Source organism: Physella acuta, unplaced genomic scaffold, assembly GCF_028476545.2.
Source record: "Physella acuta isolate Inbredline_101_S28 unplaced genomic scaffold, ASM2847654v3 ptg000312l, whole genome shotgun sequence".
Lineage (NCBI taxonomy): Eukaryota > Metazoa > Mollusca > Gastropoda > Physidae > Physella > Physella acuta.
Window position 1 is genome coordinate 5915 of NW_026731831.1, and position 22067 is coordinate 27981.

Here is a 22067-nt window from a genome sequence, read left to right on the forward strand (position 1 = left end):
CAAAAATAATTTACTTCTAAAATTATTCAAAAAAGGTAATTTTTCACAGTGAGATAAGGACAAAATATAAAAATGAAGTAAAATATCAACAAAAAAAGTTGAGCTTACATTAAAAAAATAAAACTGCAAAATATTTGTGGGAGCAGATTTTTCTATACAAATACTGACATAGAAACACCTCAAATATAAACTTCTAAACATTAGTCTGAATTATTTATTTGCAAAAAGTGGCATCAATATTGACTGCACCATTACTGTATATGCAAATAAAATTCAACAGTTTTAAGAAATTTTTTGGCATTTACAATTTTTCTTTTTAATAACATACATTAAGTTGTAGAATCATAACAAATTTGTGCAGCGAAAACTTTCACATGTTGTATCAGAAACTGTTACTTTGTGCACTTTTTACCATACAATTTTTTTTTGTTATTTACCCCATAATAAAATATCAAAATGTATTCTTAATTATGGTAGCATTATTGCACAAATTGTTAGAAAATTGTTTGTGAATAACACCCAAACAACAGAAAAATAAATCAATTTTTTGGTGATAAATATACTTCTGTAAAGCTTTTTAGTGACTTTTAGTATTGATTAGGTAATTACATTTCAGAAAAATAAATGGGGTAATCATATGGATAGAGGAGATTATGCTCCAAAGTTATACCAGTTAAAATCAAATCACACCAACTTTGAAGAATTGTCATTTTTTTTGTAATTTAAAATTCATCCGATTCAATTTCATCATCAGCGTCATCCCCACTTCCGCCCACCAAACCTTTTCTCTGTTCTGAGTCTTCAGTGCTGCGCGGCTGGGTGTGGTAGTTGATGAGCACCATAACGATGTAAAAGACCGTACCTGTGTGTTAGACATATGTTTTGTTAGTGGCAAAATTCAATTAGAAACTCCCTTTTTATAGGTGTGTAAAAGAGTGAATGAGTTTGAATCCTAGCCAGAAAAATTGGTATTTATATCAGTTGGACAACCCGAAATGAAAATATTTTTCATAGGCATTACGTTTGATCAGTTTCTCACAGGGATGTTGACATGTTGTATAGCATGTGGTCTAATCAACAATTGGGATTCTCGCAAACATAATCAATATCCCAAGAGTTCAAATATTATATGTTAAAATAGCTACACTTTTAGGCTCTAATTTAACAATGTTGGCCATCTTAAAAAGGAGTATTTTTATGTATCACAGTAAAGTGAAGCAAAAGCTTGTTTAAAATAAGGGTTGCTATAGTTAACCAGGTGCAAAGTTCGCAAAGACAAAACATTCTATGGAGTAACTATTAATGTGAAATGTCATTGTTATATTTTTAACTCACCTGAAGTGGCAAGAATGACAGGTATGGTTTAACTCACCTGATATGACAAGAATGACAGTTTAACTCACCTGAAGTGACAAGAATGACAGCTTAACTCACCTGAACTGACAAGAATGACAGTTTAACTCACCTGAAGTGAGAAGAATGACAGTTTCAATGAAACCATTGAGGTCCCCAGATGAGAACAAGAGCAGGGAACTGCTGAGTATTGACAAGGTGGGCACCAGGGGCATCAGTGGGGTCTGAAACAGGGCATTGAAGTTAAGGCATCTTAAACTGGGTGATAGGACACAGAATCAATGCACATAAATGAGGCACAGAATTAACACAAATTTAAAAGATAGTGTACAATCAAGGCATGCAGAGTTCTCGACAAATGGAAGATATCAGGGATGTCTTGGATTATGGAAGGTTATGGTGGAGGCCCTGTGCTCCACAAGGAGTAAAGAGGATTAAGTCAGGTCAAGACTGTCAATGCATGCATTTTAGTTTAAAAGGAATGTAATCCAGAACTAAGGAATATATAGGAATTTAAGATTTAATAAAAGTTTACAAAAATTATAAAAAGAGTACTTATAGTACATCTATATACTACTAAAACTCAACTTTGTTTACATGTTTGAATATTTATTTGTTTGCCTGATCGAAAATTGTGATATGTTCGACTCTATCTGGAAAGCTGTAAAATGGTATGCAGGTAGAGAATAATTTTTTAATGCAGACAGACTGTTGATCACAAATTTATTTAAAGACGTTAATTAATTTATTGATTTATTCCTATGCAGAATAACCCATTTTTTTTTAAAATATTTGAAAAGCCACTAGACTCGGCGGGACCGTGACGTCACAGGTTTTTGTTTACTCTTTAGTACAATAAAATGGCGGCGTCTATTGAAGAAAATTGTGTTCCCATTCAAAAGTTTAACGCGTTCTAAATCTAATTTTCTGTCGGTTATAACTTTAACAATACGTCCGTTTGCTGTATTTATTACGTTCCAACACTTATATCAATTTTAAACTGTCTTTTTTCATTTAGTTTTACAATAAATTTCTCTAGATCTAAAATCTCTAGATCTATGCGCGGAGACTCAAAAGTATAGTATAAAAATTCATTTGTGACGTCACGAGAAAATAGCTAAGTTGGTAGCGTAGCCCGCTCTCATGTGGGTGGCACAGGTTCTAGACCAATATGTCAATGATATTTTTTTTCAATTTTTTTTTTAGATGTGAATGATAAAGTTGCCTATCTGAACTTGGCAGGATACAGGGCAGGTGAAGTAGAGTTCATCTGTTTCTTTGTCCTAAGCATATGAAAGGATAGTGTGGTCAGAGACATGCTCGGCTGGAATCGTTATTTAAACGATAAAAACATGTTGTCTGAGACTTGGCGGGACACTGGGCAGGTGAAGTAGAGTTGAGTAGGTCACATGTGACGTCAGTATATGAAGGGATAGGCCGAAATCGGTGTTTTCGGTGTTTTTAAAAGATAAGAAACATATTTTTGAATGTGGGGTCTGTTTTTTGTGACGATAAGTGACACTTCAGTAGCGTAGCGAGGAGGGGGGGGGCGGGAGGGGAGGCGGGGGGGGGGGGAGGGGAGGGGAGGCGGGGGGAGGTGGAGGGGGGCGGGGGGGGGGGGGACATATGTTGGGGCGCCAAAATGGTTTGGAAAAATAAATTGAAAGGTTGAGGGGGGTTCAAATCGAAAGTTTGAGTGGGGGGGGGGGGGGGTGCACATCAAAAGTTCGAGGGGGGTTGAAAATCGAAATCTTGGGGGGGGGGGGGGGTTAAAATCAAAAAGTTTGTCCCCGGGCGCCGGGAAGGCTCGCTATGCCTCTGAGTGACAGACGTGATGTTTTTTGATGGATGACCCCCGAAACCCACAGTTATCCAACGGATGACGGGTATTCTAGTATAAGATATTTTTCTATTTCTAGTTTTTTTCTTAGAATAAGTTCTTAAAAATATTACACAATAGAGGCAAAAAATGTATTTACATATGAACAACATATCAGTATATAAAACCTATTAAAGATGGCTGATATAAATTTTAACTTGACGCTTAGGAGATTCTCACTCACCTTAAAACCTGAGTTCTGAGTTTCCCCACACTGAGTGCCCAGCAGAAATGACAAGAACACGGCCACTGACATTAAAACAGAGAGTGCAGCAACACTGACAGGCTGGAGTGCCCAGAGGTCCCTCCATCCAAAGTTTATCTGGATGGCCATGAAGAAACAGGTGGCCCAATGCAAAAACATGACAACATTCACGGAGAGTATTCCAGGAATTAAAGGGGAGACAAATAAAGCAGCAGCAGATGCGTATTTTTTATCTCGGATCTCAATCAGTGTTTCTGGTTCAAGTTTTGATAATAAAACTTTAGGGTCTGCTCCAGGTCTGTCATCCTCTGTTTCCTCGTCGTCTGCCTTATTTACATCTGAATCTTGTTTCACTTGAATCTCGTTCATCACTTTTTGCTGAATTAAGAACTGGTTTTGTTCTAAAATACTTGAAACATCAGGGCCGTCTCCAGAACAATGACCATTGAGTTGATCATTTGTTACATCCACAAGCAGGTTATCTCCATGGGGGACAACTCCGTCCACGTCCACACTCTCCGTGCTCTCACAGGTTTCATATTCACTCACCACCACCTCCTGGTCATAATATTCTCGCTCACTTTTCGGCAAAGTTTTCTCCGTCTGGTTTGGGTTGACCCCAGAAAGAAATTTTTGCGACTCTGTGATCTTGAGTTTAATGAGCGCGGCAGCAACTGTGATGTTAGCCAGCAGCATGAGAATCACTGTCTCCCTGACAATGTACGACAAGTCAAACAACAAAGCTCCGATTGATGTGAAAAAACCCACAAAGAACACACTGTTCAACGGGACTCCTGTTCTTTTGTTTACTTTAAGGAACCAATCTATGAAGAGGCCATCTTTAGCCATACGGTAAAGAACACGAGAAAAACCATACACTCCCAGCATCTGTAGATTGGTTATACCAAACAACGGACCAATCACAACCACAATTTTTCCCCACAAGATGCCGTTGTATTCAAAAGCTGATGGTAATGGTGAGCGAAGATCAATTTCCCAGTATGGAATCAGCATCAACATCCCAATAGCTGCACCGACATAAATGGTGCAGACAAGAAGCAGCTCAGATATAATTGCACGAGGTATCGACTTAGCTGGGTTCTTGGCTTCCTGTGCATAAAAAAAAAATGTTTTAAAAGTAAGCTAAAATTGTATATTGCAATCATTTAACACAATATATATAAACTTTGGTTAGAAACACAAACTACATTACTTGGTTCTGGATTAATTTGCTGTACCTGAATATTCATAAAGATACTACCAATAATTATGAAAACATCTTTATGGTGATACAATATGTAGGAATACTTAACAAGTGCCAGTTATGAAAAATGTAAGCAACAAACAATTTCTAAACTAATTATCTTAGATTAGGTTTGTAAAAGGTTACAAGATTTTATTTGAAAAAATAATTACAATTGAATATACACATATGCTCACCTCCGCTGATATTGCGATAACCTCAAAGCCACTTAATGCATAGAGGGCAAGCGTTGCCCCTTTTATTACTCCAGCTACACCGAAGGGGAAAAACCCACCATGATCTTCATTGAGAAGATTACTGCCATGGCCGTACACAAGTCCCATGACAAAGACAAAGACAAGGACAGATGAGGTGAGGATCCCAAGAATGGTGTTAATCACTGAAGAGCACAGGACATTGCAGGACACAATAATAACAACAAAAATCTGAAAGAAGAATGCCAGGACATCAAGAGACTCTGCAAATGGAAGACCAAATTGAATATTTCCTAACACACTGACAGTGTGGGCCTGCAAAAGAAAAAATATTATTATTTTAAACAACTTTTTTTTTATTTCTTATAAGATACAATTATAAGGCAAATGCATCAAAAATATGAAGAATATCACAGTATATTTATTCAGGTTTCTATACTTCTTTTTTAAGAAATTTTTATATCTATCTGAAAAGTTTGGTCTAAAAACTGTTATTGTCTCTTAAAATTTAAAATGTTTTTGCAATGGCAAATAAAGAATAGAACCTATAAATTCTTTCAAAATATAGTTACTAATACTAATTAATGAAGAACTACCTGTATTGTATTGTTAAAAAATGAATCTAGCATTCCACTCCAAGCTCTTGCACCCACGGATGAAGCAAATGCATAGGCTGATAAAAAAAGTAAATCCTTCATTATTTTTAACAAAACAAATCATTTTAGAATACTCTCTATTGTTATGATCTAGTCTAATAAACAAGTTTTATTTTAGTTTTTTTTTATCATTATCATATGGAAATATTTCTTACTAATTATCATTACCCATCCACAAAGAAATGCAGCAAACTCTCCAAAAACCTGTTAAATGAGAACATTAACACATTCATTTTCTTTATTGCAAGATAACTATATTATTGATGTTGGAAACTAAAGTCTTGAGAAAAAAAATAATATAAAAAAATATATAGGGATACCCTGTAAATATAAATGTAGGAAGCTCCAGTATGGGGAATGTAGGTAGAAAATTCAGCAAATACCAGAGCATTCATCATAGTAACAAACATGGCAGCCACAAAGGACAAAACTGTAGATGGTCCTGAAACAAAATACTGGCGATTAAATCAGGTCTAAACACAACTCATAAAGACCATCAAAAGTTAGTGAAATGTGTTCTAATTAATCTATTGTAACCTGCTATTATACATTAGATAAATATAAAATCTCTTAAGTTTTTACCAGCATTTTCTTTAGCAATGACGCCAAGCATGACGTAGATGCCAACACCAATTGTATTTCCCATACCCAGAAGGGTAAGTTGTGGAGTAGAAAGGCATCGCCTTAAATCTGTTTTCATATCATGTTCCCCCACCACCTTCTGATGTAGTATACGCTGATGCAAGTATCCAAGGCGGCTGAGCCTTGGTGAAGATGCTGCCTTCATACTAGTAAAAGTAAAAAAAAAAATTCAATAATTAGTAATATGTTTTGGAATAAAATTCAAAGTCAATATTGTAATTAGGCCTAATAATACTAGAAGATGAAAAGTGTATTTTGCCTTAATTATTAACATAATTATAGGTAGATGTTAGAAGATATATATAGTGACCAGATCTCTAGAGCGGCATTTCTTTCGGATGGCCTGGTTAAAATATTTTTTCAATATCAATTTTATTTTTCTTCGACTTTATCCCCCGGAGAAAAAAGTCTGGAAGAAACACTGGTAGTAGTGGTAGTGGCAGAGTGTAGTTTTAAAATTCTAGTAATGTGAACTTTATTATTATCTTACTATCTATATATATTATATATAGATCTATATATATAAATGAAAGTATGCACCATGCACTTTTGATATGATGGTCTACTATTAATAACCATTGGCTAAATCGAACCAGACGCTTTCGCAAGCGCCCTGGCAGTTGGATGACAAAGAGCACTCTGGGCTCTCATGTGAGCCAATGTCATGCCGACACTGTTTACACATAAATAATTATGTTAATTCAGTTTTAGAAAACAATGTCACACATCTAAAAATATAAAAATACACTATTGGTAACGCATTGAGGAAATACTCTTGTGACACTCTTGTCTGTCTTATAATAATATTGTGAATATTATTGTCACATTGTGTCACTGGTGTCGAGTAGGTCAGTCAGTTCAGTAGGAGGAAGAAGAAGGACAGTAGTTTTATTATTTCAGTCCTCAGACCTTAAAAATAATAAAAAGCCACCTGTTATTGTTTTAGTTTCAAATATAAATTTCTTTTATCGGAAAAAGTTCCATTTTTTAAATCGACTAAACTTGTGTTTGTGTCTAAATAAAAATATGTTTAGTTAATAGTTTGCTAGCAGTAGCAGCCGCAACATTATTGTTTTGTGTGAGAAATAAAATTACATTCTACTGTTTAAAACTGTTAGAACTACTGGAAACGCAAATGAAATTGCGGTAACAACTTAAATTTTGACACCCTGAGAAAAGAAAATAAATTTCGAGTAAGGTAAAAAATTAATGTACAGGGTTTTTAAAAATATTTTTGGATTTCGTTTGTCTTTCTCTTCATTTTAAAGATAACATGATGAAAAATATTAGCCCTTGTAGTTATTCAGTATATATTTATTAAATGATAAATAATAGGTTATAAATTAATGATACACCGGTACCTAGTAAATTTACAAATCCAATGACCCTAACGCCATTCTCACCCGTCAGGTGTTGGTACTTCCGCGTTTCGCTAAAACATTGAAAATGGGAATTCAGGTAGTCCGTTATATTTCGCAAGACTTTTAACTTTTAAACTATTATTTTCTAGTAAACATAGCGTGGGGTATGTGTTATACCAGTGTCTGATAATGTCACACTGCCACGGTAGAACTTTAAATAATAAATAATAGGGCCCTATTATAAATATAATAAAATTAAAAATAGTAGTAGGTCTAGGCCCTATGGCCTACTAACTACTAACTTACTATTAATTTACTATTAACTATAATAGTTCAGACTATACTTTAGATAGTCTATAGGCCTAATAAATTACTAATAATAATAGTAAAATAGTAGGCCTATTGTGATAGTGAATAAAAAGGCCTAGGCCTATACCCTATACCTAGACTAATAGGCCTAAATAATAAATAGGCCTAATATTTTATAAGGTAGTTTTTCTCACTAAATCTAGAATTTACGCAATTATCAATTTAAACATGGCCACTGAATAATAGACATCCATATTTATTATTTAATCCATTAGGCACTAACTTTGGAGTTTTTAGTTCGTTTTAAACTAAATTACTTAATTTAATATTTATTGTCAATCACTGCCATGTCCAACACATCTCTCCATGACAACTCTTCTTAAGCTTGAAGCTAAAGAAAACCACAAATCAAGTTAGACTTTTTAAGTGGCCATGCACAAGAGTTCCTCACTAGTGATCACCAAATAGTGGTCACGTGGTTTTTTTTTTTCAAAAAAAATTTGGTTGTCATTTTTTCGGCTGGTCTCATAAAAAACGGCTGACGATATTTGATTTATTTTTTCATAGACTGATAAAACTAATAATGCTTCAGTATGGAAATCAATTTTGTAATATGGAAATCGATATTTAAAAAGTTCTAGTATTTTTGATGAAACCAACTTTTAAATTTAGCCTTCATTCTCCAACGCAAATTTTAAAATGCTTTTCTGGCATATATAGCCCTGCCACCTATAGCTTGTTGTTATAATGTGAAAGTCCCGCCATTTTGCGCGTGGTAAACATTTTAAATACTAATTAGTAGAAGGTCTCTGGAATTTAGCCGAAAAATCATCGGAAGTCAAGCGTCCGGTCTGGGCGCCATATTGTTGTTAGCAACCGACCACGCCTCCAAGTTAGCGAGTAATACTAATATAAGGTGCGCTATAAAATTAAACGAGTTGAGTTATAGACTAGATCTATTCAATAACTTATTAGCCTATAGTCACTATTGCCGACTAGGTGGAGACGTTGGGGCGAAAAATCTTTTCCGAGTAGTCACTTCGCTTAGAACTTAGCAGCTAGAGTATCTATCTACTAGGCTATATTGTAAATTATATATATGTAAATAATATAGGCCTAGGCCCTTATTTATATGCCCAGTTGGCACATTTTTAATCTCACACATTAATTAACATAAAAATATTTTTAGCCTACTATTTATATGAACATTATATTTCTTGTTTTATCGCAGGCACCTGATAAACGGTTTCTTATTCTGGCAATAGCTGTTGGTGTTGCATATATTGCCACCATTTTTGTTGTCATAGGGCTGTGCACCAACTACTGGATTGAAATCAGGAACCGTAACCTATACAGAGAAGATGTTGTGGCACATTTTGGACTACAACGAGTATGTTGGACTAGCAGTGACCGTTGCACAAATTCCGGCAACGATTATGATAGGACAAGTAAGAAAAATTTTTCTTTCTCAGTTTCATTTTTTAATTCATTGCTGTGTCTCTATTCTTTTTGTAGCAATTACTCTTAAGTTAGTGGTTATGACCAAAGGTGGTTATATACAGATGCCAAGCCATACTATCATACTGTGGCATAAGCATGGACCCCAATTAGACTAGTGTCTTGTATTAAGTTACAAAATTTTGATTCATGAAATCACAATTTTATGTTAACAAAATAACCTGCCTTATACCTAAAAGCTGCTTATCACTAAAATAATATATAGTCTAATTGTATATGGTAAACTGGAGTTCAGCTAACAGTACATAAATCTATTTTTTTTTATGTTGTTGCTTCATTTGGTTCTTAATTCCCCAGACACCACTCCTGCAGCCCAAGGAATTTTGATAACTGGAGGATTTATTGCTGTTTTTGGTAGTTTGATGGCTCTTGCCAATCTCCTGCTTGACAGACTTGGGCGCTCAAGGGGTCTTTTTTCTGCAGTTACTGCTGCCGTTATTGTGCTGTCTGGTATGTCTAATTTGTTTACTGCTCATTTAAAGTTGATGTTCAGTTTTAATTTGCAAAGTGATTGATATTGCTAAACATGAATAAATATATTTTTCAATTAAATAATTTTGTAAATGTTTTATGTTTATACTAAACTAAAGGCTTTATTTATTGATATAATTGTTAATATTACGATATTTCATTTTGACAATTAATCTTTCATTATTTTTCCTAAAATTCACTTCTAGGTCTCTTTTTACTGGTTGGTATCATCATATTTGGAGTGAAAGTGGAGGTGCGAGTAGAACTACTCAATGTTGGTCATGTGCAGTATAAAGGGTATTCATACGGGCTGGTTACTACAGCTTCTATTTTGATGTTAATTTCTGCTGGACTAAGCGCATGGTCTGGCTGCTCTGAAGCTTCACCAAAATTTAAACAATGAACACACACTTTATACAAACTTTTTTTGTACATTTTTACTTTCTCGTATATACGAAGTATAGAGAAAGTATTGTAATCGTGCACAAAAATCACTTGAAATTTTAACAATTTTCACCGTATTACACCTCAGTCCTTCATCACATCCGAAGTACAGAGGACTTATTTTAATCGGGCAAAAATTATCAATCCAGATTTATCAAAATTAAGAGGTTTTATGCGTAATCCATTCTGAAAAACTGGGCTTTGCAATTCTGTCCGTATGTCTGTGTGTCTGTGTGTGTGTGTGTCCGTGTGTAAACACGATAACTTGAGTACCGTTACAGCTAGGTTGATGAAATTTCATATATAAGTATTTAATCAAAATCGTAGATCTGTATCAACTTTTGAGCGATTTCCGATAACCGGAAGTGGTACTTTTCCTACTTTGAATTTTTCAAAAGCCTATAACTTGAGTACTATTTCAGATAGATAAATGAAATTTCATACGTAAGTAAAAGATCTAATTCTCTACCTTCTATTAAATTTTGAGTCATTTCCGTTGACTGGAAGTAGTACTTTACGCTACTTCCGATTTCTCAAAAAACTAATGTAAATTTTAAAAGTAATAATAATATTGCGCACTATTATGCGCTTTTTTATTTCGCGTTCACTTGGTGTGCAATTAATTTGTCTACGAGATTTTATTCTATTTTTAAAACTTTAAGTATTTAAAATGGATTAAAAATCATGTCTATAGCCCGAGTTCCCATCCCCTGTTATTTTATATAAGAATATTCGAGAAAGTTTAGGGGAGATCACTCCCGGTTTATTTAAATCTATTGTGTATTTCCACTGAGGCAGCTTGAGATTAAGAAAGAAAAACAATGAGTTAATGTGACATAGTATTGTTTTTATGTATGTCTGATGCTAAATTTGTCTGTACGTGTTATTTTTAGTACAAAAACTATAAACCTACTACATAATTCTACATTCCATTTTTACTTATTAAAATGTGTAATATATAGATCTGATTATTCTAGGATTATAATAGTTTCAGTTTTGCACTTTTATTTTAGTAGAAAATAAATATTAACTTGAAAGTGTTCTAGATTTCAAAATTGACCATGCTTATAATATGTCATCAGTTTAAAATTAGCAAATATTGCATTGATTTTTTTTTGTGACTGTTTTAAGTATTAAACCAAATCAAGTCCTGACTTATTAAATTTTGTTATTTTTTTTTTAAAAGCAGAAAATGTATTACTATTGAAATTAATGATTTATCAAGTTTATGTAATATTTGTTTATATGTATATAAAGATTTTGTACACATTTGGAACGTAAATAAATATCATTTCTTGTATTGTGCAGTTTTATTAGTTTCATTTAAGTTGATATTTAGTGTCAAGCTTACAGTGTCATCACCTTTTTTCCACACTACACTTTGGACAATACTTTTATTAAACTTTTATACAAATAACAATGAACCTATTACAGCTAAACTTTGCTGGGAGCTTTCATAATATAAATAGAAGTTATGACTTTGATTTAGAAAGCATATTTCATCCTTAACAGTAGGTTATGTCAGATTGTTAACTTTTTTATTTCTCCTTTTTCCCTATGCACTGCTTGTGTTTTTATTTTCGTTGGCATTATTTTCTATAGCTTAGATCTTCTACAAGGTGACCCGTCAAAAGAGCGCCGACATAAGAGCGCAGACAAAAGAGCGCCGACATAAGAGCGCCGACATAAGAGCGCAGTCAATAAAAATAATGTTGTACGCTAAACGAATATGACATGGTTATCACTTGTTTTAATCAAACAATCGGCGAGAGAACAACGTCTTTATTTATATATTATGGTTAATATGTTATAAATGCAGTTTGAAAATATTTCTAACCCAAGTAACATGGAGAAGATCGAATCACAGAAAGGGAAGGTTATTATATTGGTCGAAGGCTACAGATATAGACAGGACAGAGCAAATGCTGATGGAAGTACGACATGATGTACTACCTACGAGGTACAGCCCACAACATAGCATTATAAATGCAACTTATTAATATGAACTTATTTTCATTTTGTTACATTTCATTTCAGTTTATATTCTCACTTTAGGCCAAACATTTAAAATCTGTGTCTGTGTTATTAGATTGCGTTTTGAATAATTGGACTTCACGTTGATTATACCAGTTTTTTAGTTAAAGAAACTGAACAATTCGTTTTTTAATTTAACATCAAACGATGCCTCCTGATCTTAGTTAATTTTCTTGTTTTTATTTATTAAATATGGTTTTTCGATTTTTAGTTTGCGCTCTTATGTCGGCGCTCTTTTGTCGGCAAATTAGTGCGCTCTTATGTCGGCGCTATTATGTCGGCGCTCTTTTGTCTGCGCTCTTATGTCGGCGCTCTTTTGTCGTGCGCTCTTTTGACGGGGTGCCCTTCTACAAACTCATACAGAGCACTAAGTGGTAGCATTTGATATTTATTAACACTAGAACGCTGATAGACTGTTCAGTGGAGATACAGGAAAAGGATCGTAACTAAAATAATCTGCCTTTGATAAATGGATTTATGATTTCTAATAGTGGAGGTCAGCTGTTAAAATGGACAGCTGAACTTTGAAGTTATATTTATTGCCAATTTTCAAAAACCCATAACATTACAAATTACACAATAAACATTTATTTTCTTAATATGAGCTGTAGTTTAACTTCTTTTAATGGAGGTAAAGTAATACAGTGCCCAATATAATATATATCTCAACCTTATATCAAACACATTTGCGACCAATTAACCAAAAATTAAAGGGATTGGGAGTAAGGAAGAACATGGTACAATAGTTGGATTCACATATTGTCAATAAGCTCATGCAGATTGAAAAATAAAAAATCTGGTACCAAAAATCTTAATTTTCTGAGGTTTATTGTACTTTGAATAATAGAAATAAAATATGTTATATATTTATATAAAGTATATTAAGACCTTAAATGAAAAGGTACTTTTTGACCATCGGTTTTTGGAAAAAGAATTCACAAATCACAATTGGAAGTGAAAAGCATACTGTAAAGACTTCTAGTACAATTTAATTTATAAAATAGTCATAGTGATGTGAAACTGTTTTTTCAAGTAAATATGTAGTTAAAACTTTAAGAGTCGATTCGGTCATTTATTGTTGTTTTCGGCGTTGCAACCATTCACGTAGTAAAAATTCTACTTCCGCTACACTCTGACCTTAGGGGCCTAAGATTTAAGCACATGCAATAGTTTCATAATGGATCCTAAAAAGGCTGCGGAATTCGCTGGACGATTGAAGAAAGCTGGACCTAAAGGCTTTGGGGCTGGCTTAGGCATATTTGCACTTGCTGGAGGGATTTACGGCCTAACACAATCTTTTTACACAGGCAAGATGCTAATAAGAAAATGTTCATGTTGGTGAGGTCACGTACCGACAGCAAACGTTTTTTTTTTATTTTTATCAACATTCTGTCTGATGAAATGAATACGATGTTTTTTTTAATGATGCAGTCATTAGAGTCTAGACTAGATTAATAGATCTTGGGGGCCTCTTGTTCTAGAGTATCGGCCTATATTATAAATATTTAGTCATTAATATTTTAAGTCGACCCTTTGTATTAGCGAGACTCACTAACTTAAAAGCGTCCTTGGTTGCTAACCAGAACATGGCTACCACACCTTGGCCTACGATTGGGCAATTTTTTCTGCTTTGTTCGAGAGACCACCTTAACATTAACTTTAAAAATAATTATCACGCGAAAAATGGCGTTTTTTTCGCGTATTTTAAGCAATCTAATGATGACAAAGCTATTTTTGGCAGATTTTTTTTTTTTTTTTGCTTCCGACATTGAAAGGTCGAACGTAAACATGGGTACAGTTTGAGTAGCTCAAAAACTTTAAATAATGGTCTCTAAGGTGTCAAAACTGCATGCCTAGGTCGAGTATTATTAGATTGATCGTTTAGTGAAAAAAAATTGTAAATATTATGTTCGCCTTTTAAGAAATCGGCATCGCAAAAAGGTCACTGAAAGCACGTTATTTTTTATTGTGACGTCATCGCTATGGTTACGGAAGCTGTACAGTAGTATCCTCTCGCTGCTTATATAATTGTGTTTTCTTTTCACTTGACACTCTTTTTCAGCTTATTTTGCTAGCGTAATTAGACTAATTAAGCCTAATTATGGATTTTCACCTGACTTTTGGATTATACTATGACTCTAAAAACCCTTAAACCACAACGATCTGTTATTTTTTTTTTTTGTTGATCCCTGGAATTAGATCTAGATCTAGTAGTGAGCGTTGGTCTTTGTGTGCTTACTTAGGCTAATGACTTAGGCCTAATTATTTGTTTTCAAATTTGTTATAGCTTAATTCTTATTGATTTCATAAATTTTAATTAGGCTAATTATAATATTTTCACTGGTCTTCGTTGATACATTTATTAGGCTTAATAATGTTAATATTATTACGATTTTAGAGGCCTGATAGATAAATTAAATGATTTTAGCGTTGGGTCTAAGTTTACATTACTAATTAGTACCTAGTAAACCAAGTACGCATGGACTAGGACATGTGTGCTGTGCCCGCGAGCGAGCGAGTCGTTTGACACACGTGGTCTGTGTCGATGTTTGGAATGCATAGGCATAGGCCTAATTCTCGCTCTCGGGTGATTAATTTTTATGCGCTGACATTTGAAAAATCAAATAGACACACATCTTAATTAAATACATTTAATTTGAACTTTATATTAATCTAGACCTATAATACTAATTAGGGCCTATAACTTGGGATAACAAAGTACTTGGACTAGATTTAGCGCATGCGCACACTGTGCTGTGAGTTTTCTCTCGCTGGTTGACAAAAGAACGCAGGCGGGCTAGCGATGTTTGTAATTTGCATATATCTTTGCTCACAGGCGATCATTTTAATGCGATTGGCCTCTTTTTATTTTATAGGCCTAATTAATTGTATTTGATAGGCTAACTTTTCTGGTTGACAAAACTAAGCGAGCGAGATGTCTGTCACGCGCACTGCCCGTGACGCTGTTTAGAATGTATTTCTCGCTAACTTGATGAATTTGAATGCTATTGCAGTGTTTTTTAAAATAAATCAAATACTTACAAATCTTTACATTTTAAACTGAGCATAGACAAAACTTTGTAAATAACACACCTGTCCCAAGTGAAGTGAGAGAAGAGGGTTAGATTAATTTTACAATGACATCGCTATATTTTATGAATTGCCCTAATTAAGCATTGCTAAAACACTTACACTAGTTAATAAAACATGCTTGGGATTGAATATCTTTAAAAAGATTAGATCTATACTATATATTCTTGAACATGTTGTTCATTAATTTGAATTTAGTTTTCCTTTTTAAACACCCTTCCATTTAAAAAAAAATTAAATAAAAATATTTAAAAATTCTAGATCTAGATGTAATTCCATCTTGTGATTTTTTATTCTGAGGAAGACAGTGTCCATACGAATAGAAATGTGGTAATAAAATCAAATGTACTGTGCATATTCTGCTAAAATCAAATCAGCTGCAAGGTCAACCCTGCAGAGTTTGTCTCTTCAGAAAAGTAATAGCGATCTGGTTGTCACGGATTATTTGGCTTGCAATGCTTGGAGTGGCCAATTAATAAAAATCAGTAATTAAGCTCCAAATGAGTTTATTTTCAACAAATTAAGTATTTGATTGATTAGAGATTGATCTCTAGTTTCCATTGGTAATGTTTAAATCGAAAAATAACGAAATTTAAAATTAGTGAGTATCTCTACTTTGTATCGTAAGCAGAACGTCTCCCCAGCCTGGCCTCAAAGACAACCAACCAGTGGCCTTGTTCAGGGTTCGTGCTGCCTCCTGAAATCTTAAAAAGGCGTAAAAACCTCCTAGAATTCTCATGAAATTTTTAAAATTCTCATGAAATTTCATTAACCCGACCATAATTATTAGATTCTAGATTTTGTTCTGCCAACCGATCATTGAGAATAGTAGAAATCTAGAGTAAAGTTCCACGCGCGGTCACACATAGCGAACTCCCGACTTTCATCGACTTTCATCGGGCGCTATTTTGTAACCGTTTAACACAGAAACAAACCCAAAGTACTATATTATTCCTCTGCCTTTCTACTCTTAATATGTATCAATCAATTTATATTCCTACGCATTGAATTTGAGATATTCACGTTTTAGTGACGTGCTACTTGCGATATTTTTTTCCCCTCTTTTTTTTTCCCTGCGGCCATCTGAACCGGCTTGCGTAACGATCGTGTTTTATACGTTTTAATCCTAGTTTAATAAATAAAATAAATATTTTACACTTTTAAACGTGTTGTTGATTGTATTATTAATTAATAGATTTCAAAACCAAATTAAAAACATGTTAATTAAATTAATTAACGACATTAAAAGTTGACCCAGTGATGACTCAAGGGACGCAACTATAATAATCATAACAAAGGGACGTAACAACCACTGACAAGACATAACGTAACATTTGCTTAGATATGCTTGTATGTAGAGACACAAACTAGATTTAGAAGAAGTAGATGATCGAAATAATTTAAAACAGCAGAAAAAAATAGAAATTATACAGATTCTAGGCTTAGCTTGAAATGTAGAGCATCTAGAACTAGGCTAGTCTAGCTCAAGTCGTTGGTTACGCAGCGCGGTGAAACCACCCAAATCGACACCCAAGCTGCGGCCACCCCTATTCACCTATCAGGTTGCTTTATTAGCCTAATCTATCGTATGTACAGTGTCACGCACATATTGTAGAGGCTATTTATAGTTAACCTAGTTATAAAAAGCTTTGATTGGTTGGTTTATTCATCTCATCCGGGACCTAGTGTTTTTCATACGGGGAACTAGAATCGCCTTCGACGTCATACCTCGAAACTTTAAAATTTAAAAACTCGACTTCCAGAAGGAGAAAAACAAAAGAATTTGACCTGGATATATTTAGAAATGGACAGGTTTACAGCAGATATCGGTAGTTTCGTATAAAACATCAAAACAAATATTGTACGAAGCGATAAACAGGCGATGACCGCACCAGTGTTTTAACCGCGCGTGGAACTTTACTCTAGTTTTAAAATGGGACGGAAATAAAATGTATGCATTGGCCGCCGTCCGACTGAATTGCTCTGCTGTGGAGATATACTCATCGTGCAGCACAGCTGTTGTGTGGTCACATGACGCTCAGCAGATGATCTGATTGGATGATACTATAAAAAATATCTAAAGATAGATACATGGTGTTCCCGTGTTTGATTCATTGGCTATTGCATTTTTAAAGTAGACAGGCATGTTTCATAACTGTCTTAAACTATTGAAAAAGCAAAAAAAAGTTGTAGTATTTACTGCTCAGGACGAATCGTCAAAATTAATCTTCTTTAGAAATTAATCCGGATAGCTGCGGCCTGATCAAACAATACTGATGTGATTTGCGTAACATTTGATTATTTTGTACATTAATTTGTACTCCATTAGCGATTATTAGACCAAACTAAATTTAATTAGGCCCTAATTACTCACTGAGAGTTCCTGTATGTATGATGTTTTAGCAGTATTAATCTTAAATAATAGGCCCTAGGCCTATATTTTTACTATTAACTAAAAACTAAATAGCTTCATTGTTTCAATAGCCCTACCACACTCCACTTCTTGAATTAAAAGTTACACTTTAGGGCCTACCGACTGTAAAGTGTAGGGGAGGGGTATAAACTCATTGAAACATAGTGAGACATGTAGGGATACTTTTTCCCCTCAAAAGAACAAGGCAGTAATGAAATTTAAGGTTAACCATTGTGTTGTCAGAATATAGACTTTAAAGATTAGTAGTTATTAAGTTATTAGATCATACATATTTCTAAATCACCAATCTCCAAAGCGGGGGGCTCATTTGGTTGTTGAAACTACAGTTTTAAATTTTGATCGTTCTTAGGTATTAGTGAAACTCAGTCCAAATCAGAAAATGTGCTGGTGAAAGGTGTAGGCTATCCCTCACACAAAAATTATTGGACTTGGTTATAATTAGCATACTATTTATTAAGTGATAGGACTATATCACATCATGCCTGAAAATTTAAAATATAATTTATTAGCCTGGGGTTTTGTTTAAATTTTGTTAAGCTGACGCTCTGTCAATTTATAGTCTCAAAAAGAATGCATTTGTTTTCAAAGCTGCTTATCACACTTGATGACAATGGCTGTACAATTTTTTTATTAAGCCTGCATATTAGAGTAAATGTAAATTTTTTTCATTTAGGTCTCATGCTTAGTGGTTTTTCAGTTCACAAAATTGATGATGGCCTAGAAAGTTAATGATTGTAAAATTTTTGACTATTTAGGCCTATAGTTAATATAAGGCCTATAATTAATATAATATACAGTTATTTTTCATATAGGTTATCATACCAGAATATTTTTTCTTTCAAATCTGCTGTTTCTAAAACTATTTTCAAATAGAATCTATTTTGGTTAGAAATTTAAAACATTCATTAATTTTTAGATTGTCTAGTATTGTTTTTTTTTTTTTCGGGTTGTTTATTACCTGTCATGTTAACTTAAATCCAGCCTAACAAATTCTCTTACTTTTCCAGTTGATGGTGGACACAGGGCTATAATCTTTAGCAGGTTGTCTGGCATTAAACCTGATATATATGTGGAAGGACTACATTTCAGGTACATTTGTGGCTCCTTTTACTTTTTAGGCTTCAATAAAAATGATCACGTAACTCATTGCATTACACAGATGAGCTTGACTTTTCTCTACAGTAGGGGACACATTTTCAAATCAAATATACAAAAATTATGTAATTTTATATGCTTAGTTCATTGTTAGTATTTTAATGTATATGGATTTGGCTCACTTAAATTAACTAGCCTTTAATATGCCTAATTAACTCTGCAAAATACTTAATTTTTCTACATGTGTTACTATTTTTAATTTCATCAAAACTTGTTTCAGAGTGCCATGGTTTCAATATCCCATTATTTATGATATTCGGTCAAGGCCTCACAAAATCTCTTCCCCAACTGGAAGCAAAGGTAAGGAAGTTTTTAAAATGTGAAGTTATGTTTTAGTAACACAAATGAATACCAGCTTTAAAGTGGAACTAAATATTTTACGATATAATATAATGGAAAAAATTTCTTTTCTTTAGATTTACAGATGGTTAACATCTCTTTGAGAGTCTTGTCTAGACCAAATGCCTTGTCATTGCCTCAAATTTACAGGCAACTTGGCACAGACTTTGATGAGCGCGTGTTACCATCTATTTGTAATGAAGTAAGTAGGCCAGTTTGGTTATGTAATCATTTATGTTCATTGTATCCATAAATTAACGTGCATAATAATTTCATTCTATCCTAATTAGTATTTCAATTGGGGGCGATGGAAACTCATTTTTAAATAAACTTTTGGAAAATTGCATCAGACACCTATTGGAGCAACATGCATAATTTTCCCTATTAAAAAACATACACATACACAAGCTAGTTCTAAACAATTATAAAATCTATTTAACAGGTCTTGAAGAGTGTTGTGGCCAAATTTAATGCATCTCAGCTCATCACTCAGCGTCAACAAGTTTCACTGTTAATCAGGCGTGAGTTAACTCAGAGAGCTAAAGATTTCCACATCATTCTGGATGATGTCTCTATCACAGAGCTTAGTTTTGGCAAAGAGTATTCATCAGCCGTTGAATCAAAACAGGTAACCTCACATTACACTTGGGTTTTTTTTTCTTTCAGGTTTATAGCTACAATTTCCTTACAAAAAAATGTCCACACAATTAGACTAATAATGCTATTATTTTATTCTTATCCTTACAGTTAAATACTTAACTGTTTGGTACGGGTACATTGATTTTTTGTCAAATTTCTAACACAATTTTTAACTTTTTAAGATTGCCCAACAAGATGCACAGAGAGCCCAGTTTTTGGTGGAGAGAGCTATTCAAGAGAAACAACAGAAGGTAGTACAGGCTGAGGGAGAGGCTGAAGCTGCCAGGCTGATTGGTGAAGCCATGAGCATGAACCCTGGCTACCTCAAGCTTAGGAAGATCAGAGCTGCCCAGAATATAGCTAGAACAGTAAGTGCTGGTCTTTAAACTGCTGTTTGACCAAGATAATAACAACTGTATAGAATATTTCTGGACAGTTGCATTTTGATTGCAGTCTGTAACTGAAGGAAAATAACAGTAGCTAATAATATTGTTAGAACAGTGCCTTATTCCCACGTTTTCTTTAACTTGCTTTCTCTGTTTGTCTTTCCAATCAAATCTTGCGATCGAAATTTCTGGCACTTCCCAGTTAGCTAGCGCGCTGAAATTTTCAGGGAAGCTTTCTTTTGGATGACCATAGAATATTCAATTGTTATTATTACTAAATTGATCAATGGAAACATTTTATTGAGCATTTTAGACTGCTATATAATCCATATATATAATTCTCCTCTGCGAGCCATTAGAAAAAAAACGAGCGACGCGTAGCTCGCCTCTCTCTTGCCGCGCGCAGTGAAGCGAACGATCCCACGTCGCGACAGGCTTAGGGGCAGATAATTTAGTTTGAACCGACTTTAAACTTACAGGAGGTAACTATTACCACTGGTGGCCAGTTTGGGGGAGACGATATGGTCGAGTGGTTGGGCACACGATTGCTATCCCACTCGACACGGGTTCAAATCTATGTGTTCTAGTCAGTAACCAGCCCTCGTCCTAACCGCTATCAACTAACCTCTGACAATCATTCACTTGCGATTGAGACCGAAGAAAAAAGGGTCTCTCGGTTTTTACGAGTTGTCTTCGTTTACTCAAAAAAAAAGTGAAAAGATAAAATCGATAGCAAGATTTCAATGCAAACAAACAGACAAAGACTAAAAAGTAGAAAATAATAATCATTAAAAAAGTTTTCAAAAACCCACGTTTTCTGATTGAACTAAAAAGTAGAAAATAAATACTATACATCACAATAATGCAAGCGATCACTCTACTATAAGCGATGAAAAACGTGGGGCGCCGTGATTTTCTTACAGTTTCTAATACTGTTGACTCTCTACAAGCTCCCTAATAAAAGTCAATAGTATTATCTAATCAATAGTAATATAACTTTTACTTCGGCGCCCCACGTTTTTCATCGCTTATAGTAGAGTGATCGCTTGCATTATTGTGATGTATAGTATTTATTTTCTACTTTTTAGTTCAATCAGAAAACGTGGGTTTTTAAAAACTTTTTTAATGATTATTATTTTTCAAGTTACTGTTGTATTTTAGAAGTTCAAATGTCTATCTCTTCCTCGCCAGCCAAAATATCCCATATTTTTTTTAAAAATATTTTTAAATAACTTTCTTTTCCAGATTGCCCAATCTCAGAACAGAGTGTACTTGAATGCATCATCCTTGATGATGAACATTGGAGAGGAGAGTTTTGATATCGCTGCTGACAATCTTTACACCAAGAGAAGGAAATGAAAATAACAAAAGTATCAAGTGTAGAGAATTTTCAGAGTTTAAAAAATAATTGTAATGTTGAGGGCTTGGAACGTCATTAATGTTCGTAGTTGAACTTCTCTGCATTTAGAATCTGTTCACACTCTTGTGTTGCATTAAGATTTTTCTAGGATCATGTGATTGTGTTGATTTTAATAGATTTTTTTTTCCAACTCTTCTTGAATGTAAAGAAAAATTTGTGTCTATTGGACCACAACATTATTTGTAATAAAAAAAAATATTTCTACTGTATTTTGTGTGCAGTTTCTTTTAATACTATCTCAAACTAATATTAGATAAACCAGTTTTTTTTCTCA

The 22067-nt window shown here is 34.0% G+C and overlaps 3 protein-coding genes across 3 annotated transcripts; 2 read left to right on the forward strand and 1 right to left on the reverse strand.

Moving 5' to 3' along the window:
- Positions 1 to 303: 303 nt before the first annotated feature.
- On the reverse strand, positions 304 to 7203 carry LOC131940215 (cationic amino acid transporter 4-like). The gene is made up of 9 exons (XM_059298842.1): positions 7125 to 7203; positions 6134 to 6339; positions 5872 to 5993; positions 5707 to 5755; positions 5492 to 5568; positions 4878 to 5210; positions 3417 to 4547; positions 1466 to 1577; positions 304 to 862 (listed from the first exon to the last, which is right to left on the reverse strand). The coding sequence occupies exons 2-9, from the start codon at positions 6336 to 6338 to the stop codon at positions 723 to 725; spliced, it is 2169 nt and encodes a 722-aa protein (XP_059154825.1). The 5' UTR covers position 6339; positions 7125 to 7203; the 3' UTR covers positions 304 to 722.
- Positions 7204 to 7574: 371 nt separating this feature from the next.
- LOC131940216 (uncharacterized) lies at positions 7575 to 10290 on the forward strand. Its single transcript, XM_059298843.1, has 4 exons — positions 7575 to 7651; positions 9095 to 9311; positions 9679 to 9831; positions 10059 to 10290. Exons 1-4 carry the CDS (start codon positions 7640 to 7642, stop codon positions 10253 to 10255), a joined length of 579 nt encoding a protein of 192 aa, XP_059154826.1. The 5' UTR covers positions 7575 to 7639; the 3' UTR covers positions 10256 to 10290.
- Positions 10291 to 13483: 3193 nt separating this feature from the next.
- On the forward strand, positions 13484 to 22002 carry LOC131940233 (prohibitin-2). Its single transcript, XM_059298862.1, has 7 exons — positions 13484 to 13637; positions 18862 to 18943; positions 19230 to 19309; positions 19426 to 19550; positions 19791 to 19976; positions 20170 to 20355; positions 21619 to 22002. Exons 1-7 carry the CDS (start codon positions 13508 to 13510, stop codon positions 21730 to 21732), a joined length of 903 nt encoding a protein of 300 aa, XP_059154845.1. The 5' UTR covers positions 13484 to 13507; the 3' UTR covers positions 21733 to 22002.
- Positions 22003 to 22067: the final 65 nt, after the last annotated feature.

Bases quoted from the DNA above. Each gene is read 5' to 3' on its own strand.
- LOC131940215 (XM_059298842.1), bottom strand. From the start codon at position 6,338: ATGAAGGCAGCATCTTCACCAAGGCTCAGCCGCCTTGGATACTTGCAT. The intron at 5,211-5,491 runs GTAGTTCTTCAT...TTTCTTTTGCAG, and splicing joins TTTTTAACAATACAATACAG to GCCCACACTGTCAGTGTGTT. The intron at 863-1,465 runs GTGAGTTAAACT...TCTAACACACAG, and splicing joins TGTCATTCTTCTCACTTCAG to GTACGGTCTTTTACATCGTT.
- LOC131940216 (XM_059298843.1), top strand. The intron at 9,312-9,678 runs GTAAGAAAAATT...TTAATTCCCCAG, and splicing joins CAACGATTATGATAGGACAA to ACACCACTCCTGCAGCCCAA. The intron at 9,832-10,058 runs GTATGTCTAATT...ATTCACTTCTAG, and splicing joins TGCCGTTATTGTGCTGTCTG to GTCTCTTTTTACTGGTTGGT.
- LOC131940233 (XM_059298862.1), top strand. From the start codon at position 13,508: ATGGATCCTAAAAAGGCTGCGGAATTCGCTGGACGATTGAAGAAAGCT. The intron at 19,310-19,425 runs GTAAGGAAGTTT...TCTTTTCTTTAG, and splicing joins TTCCCCAACTGGAAGCAAAG to ATTTACAGATGGTTAACATC. The intron at 19,551-19,790 runs GTAAGTAGGCCA...TCTATTTAACAG, and splicing joins TACCATCTATTTGTAATGAA to GTCTTGAAGAGTGTTGTGGC.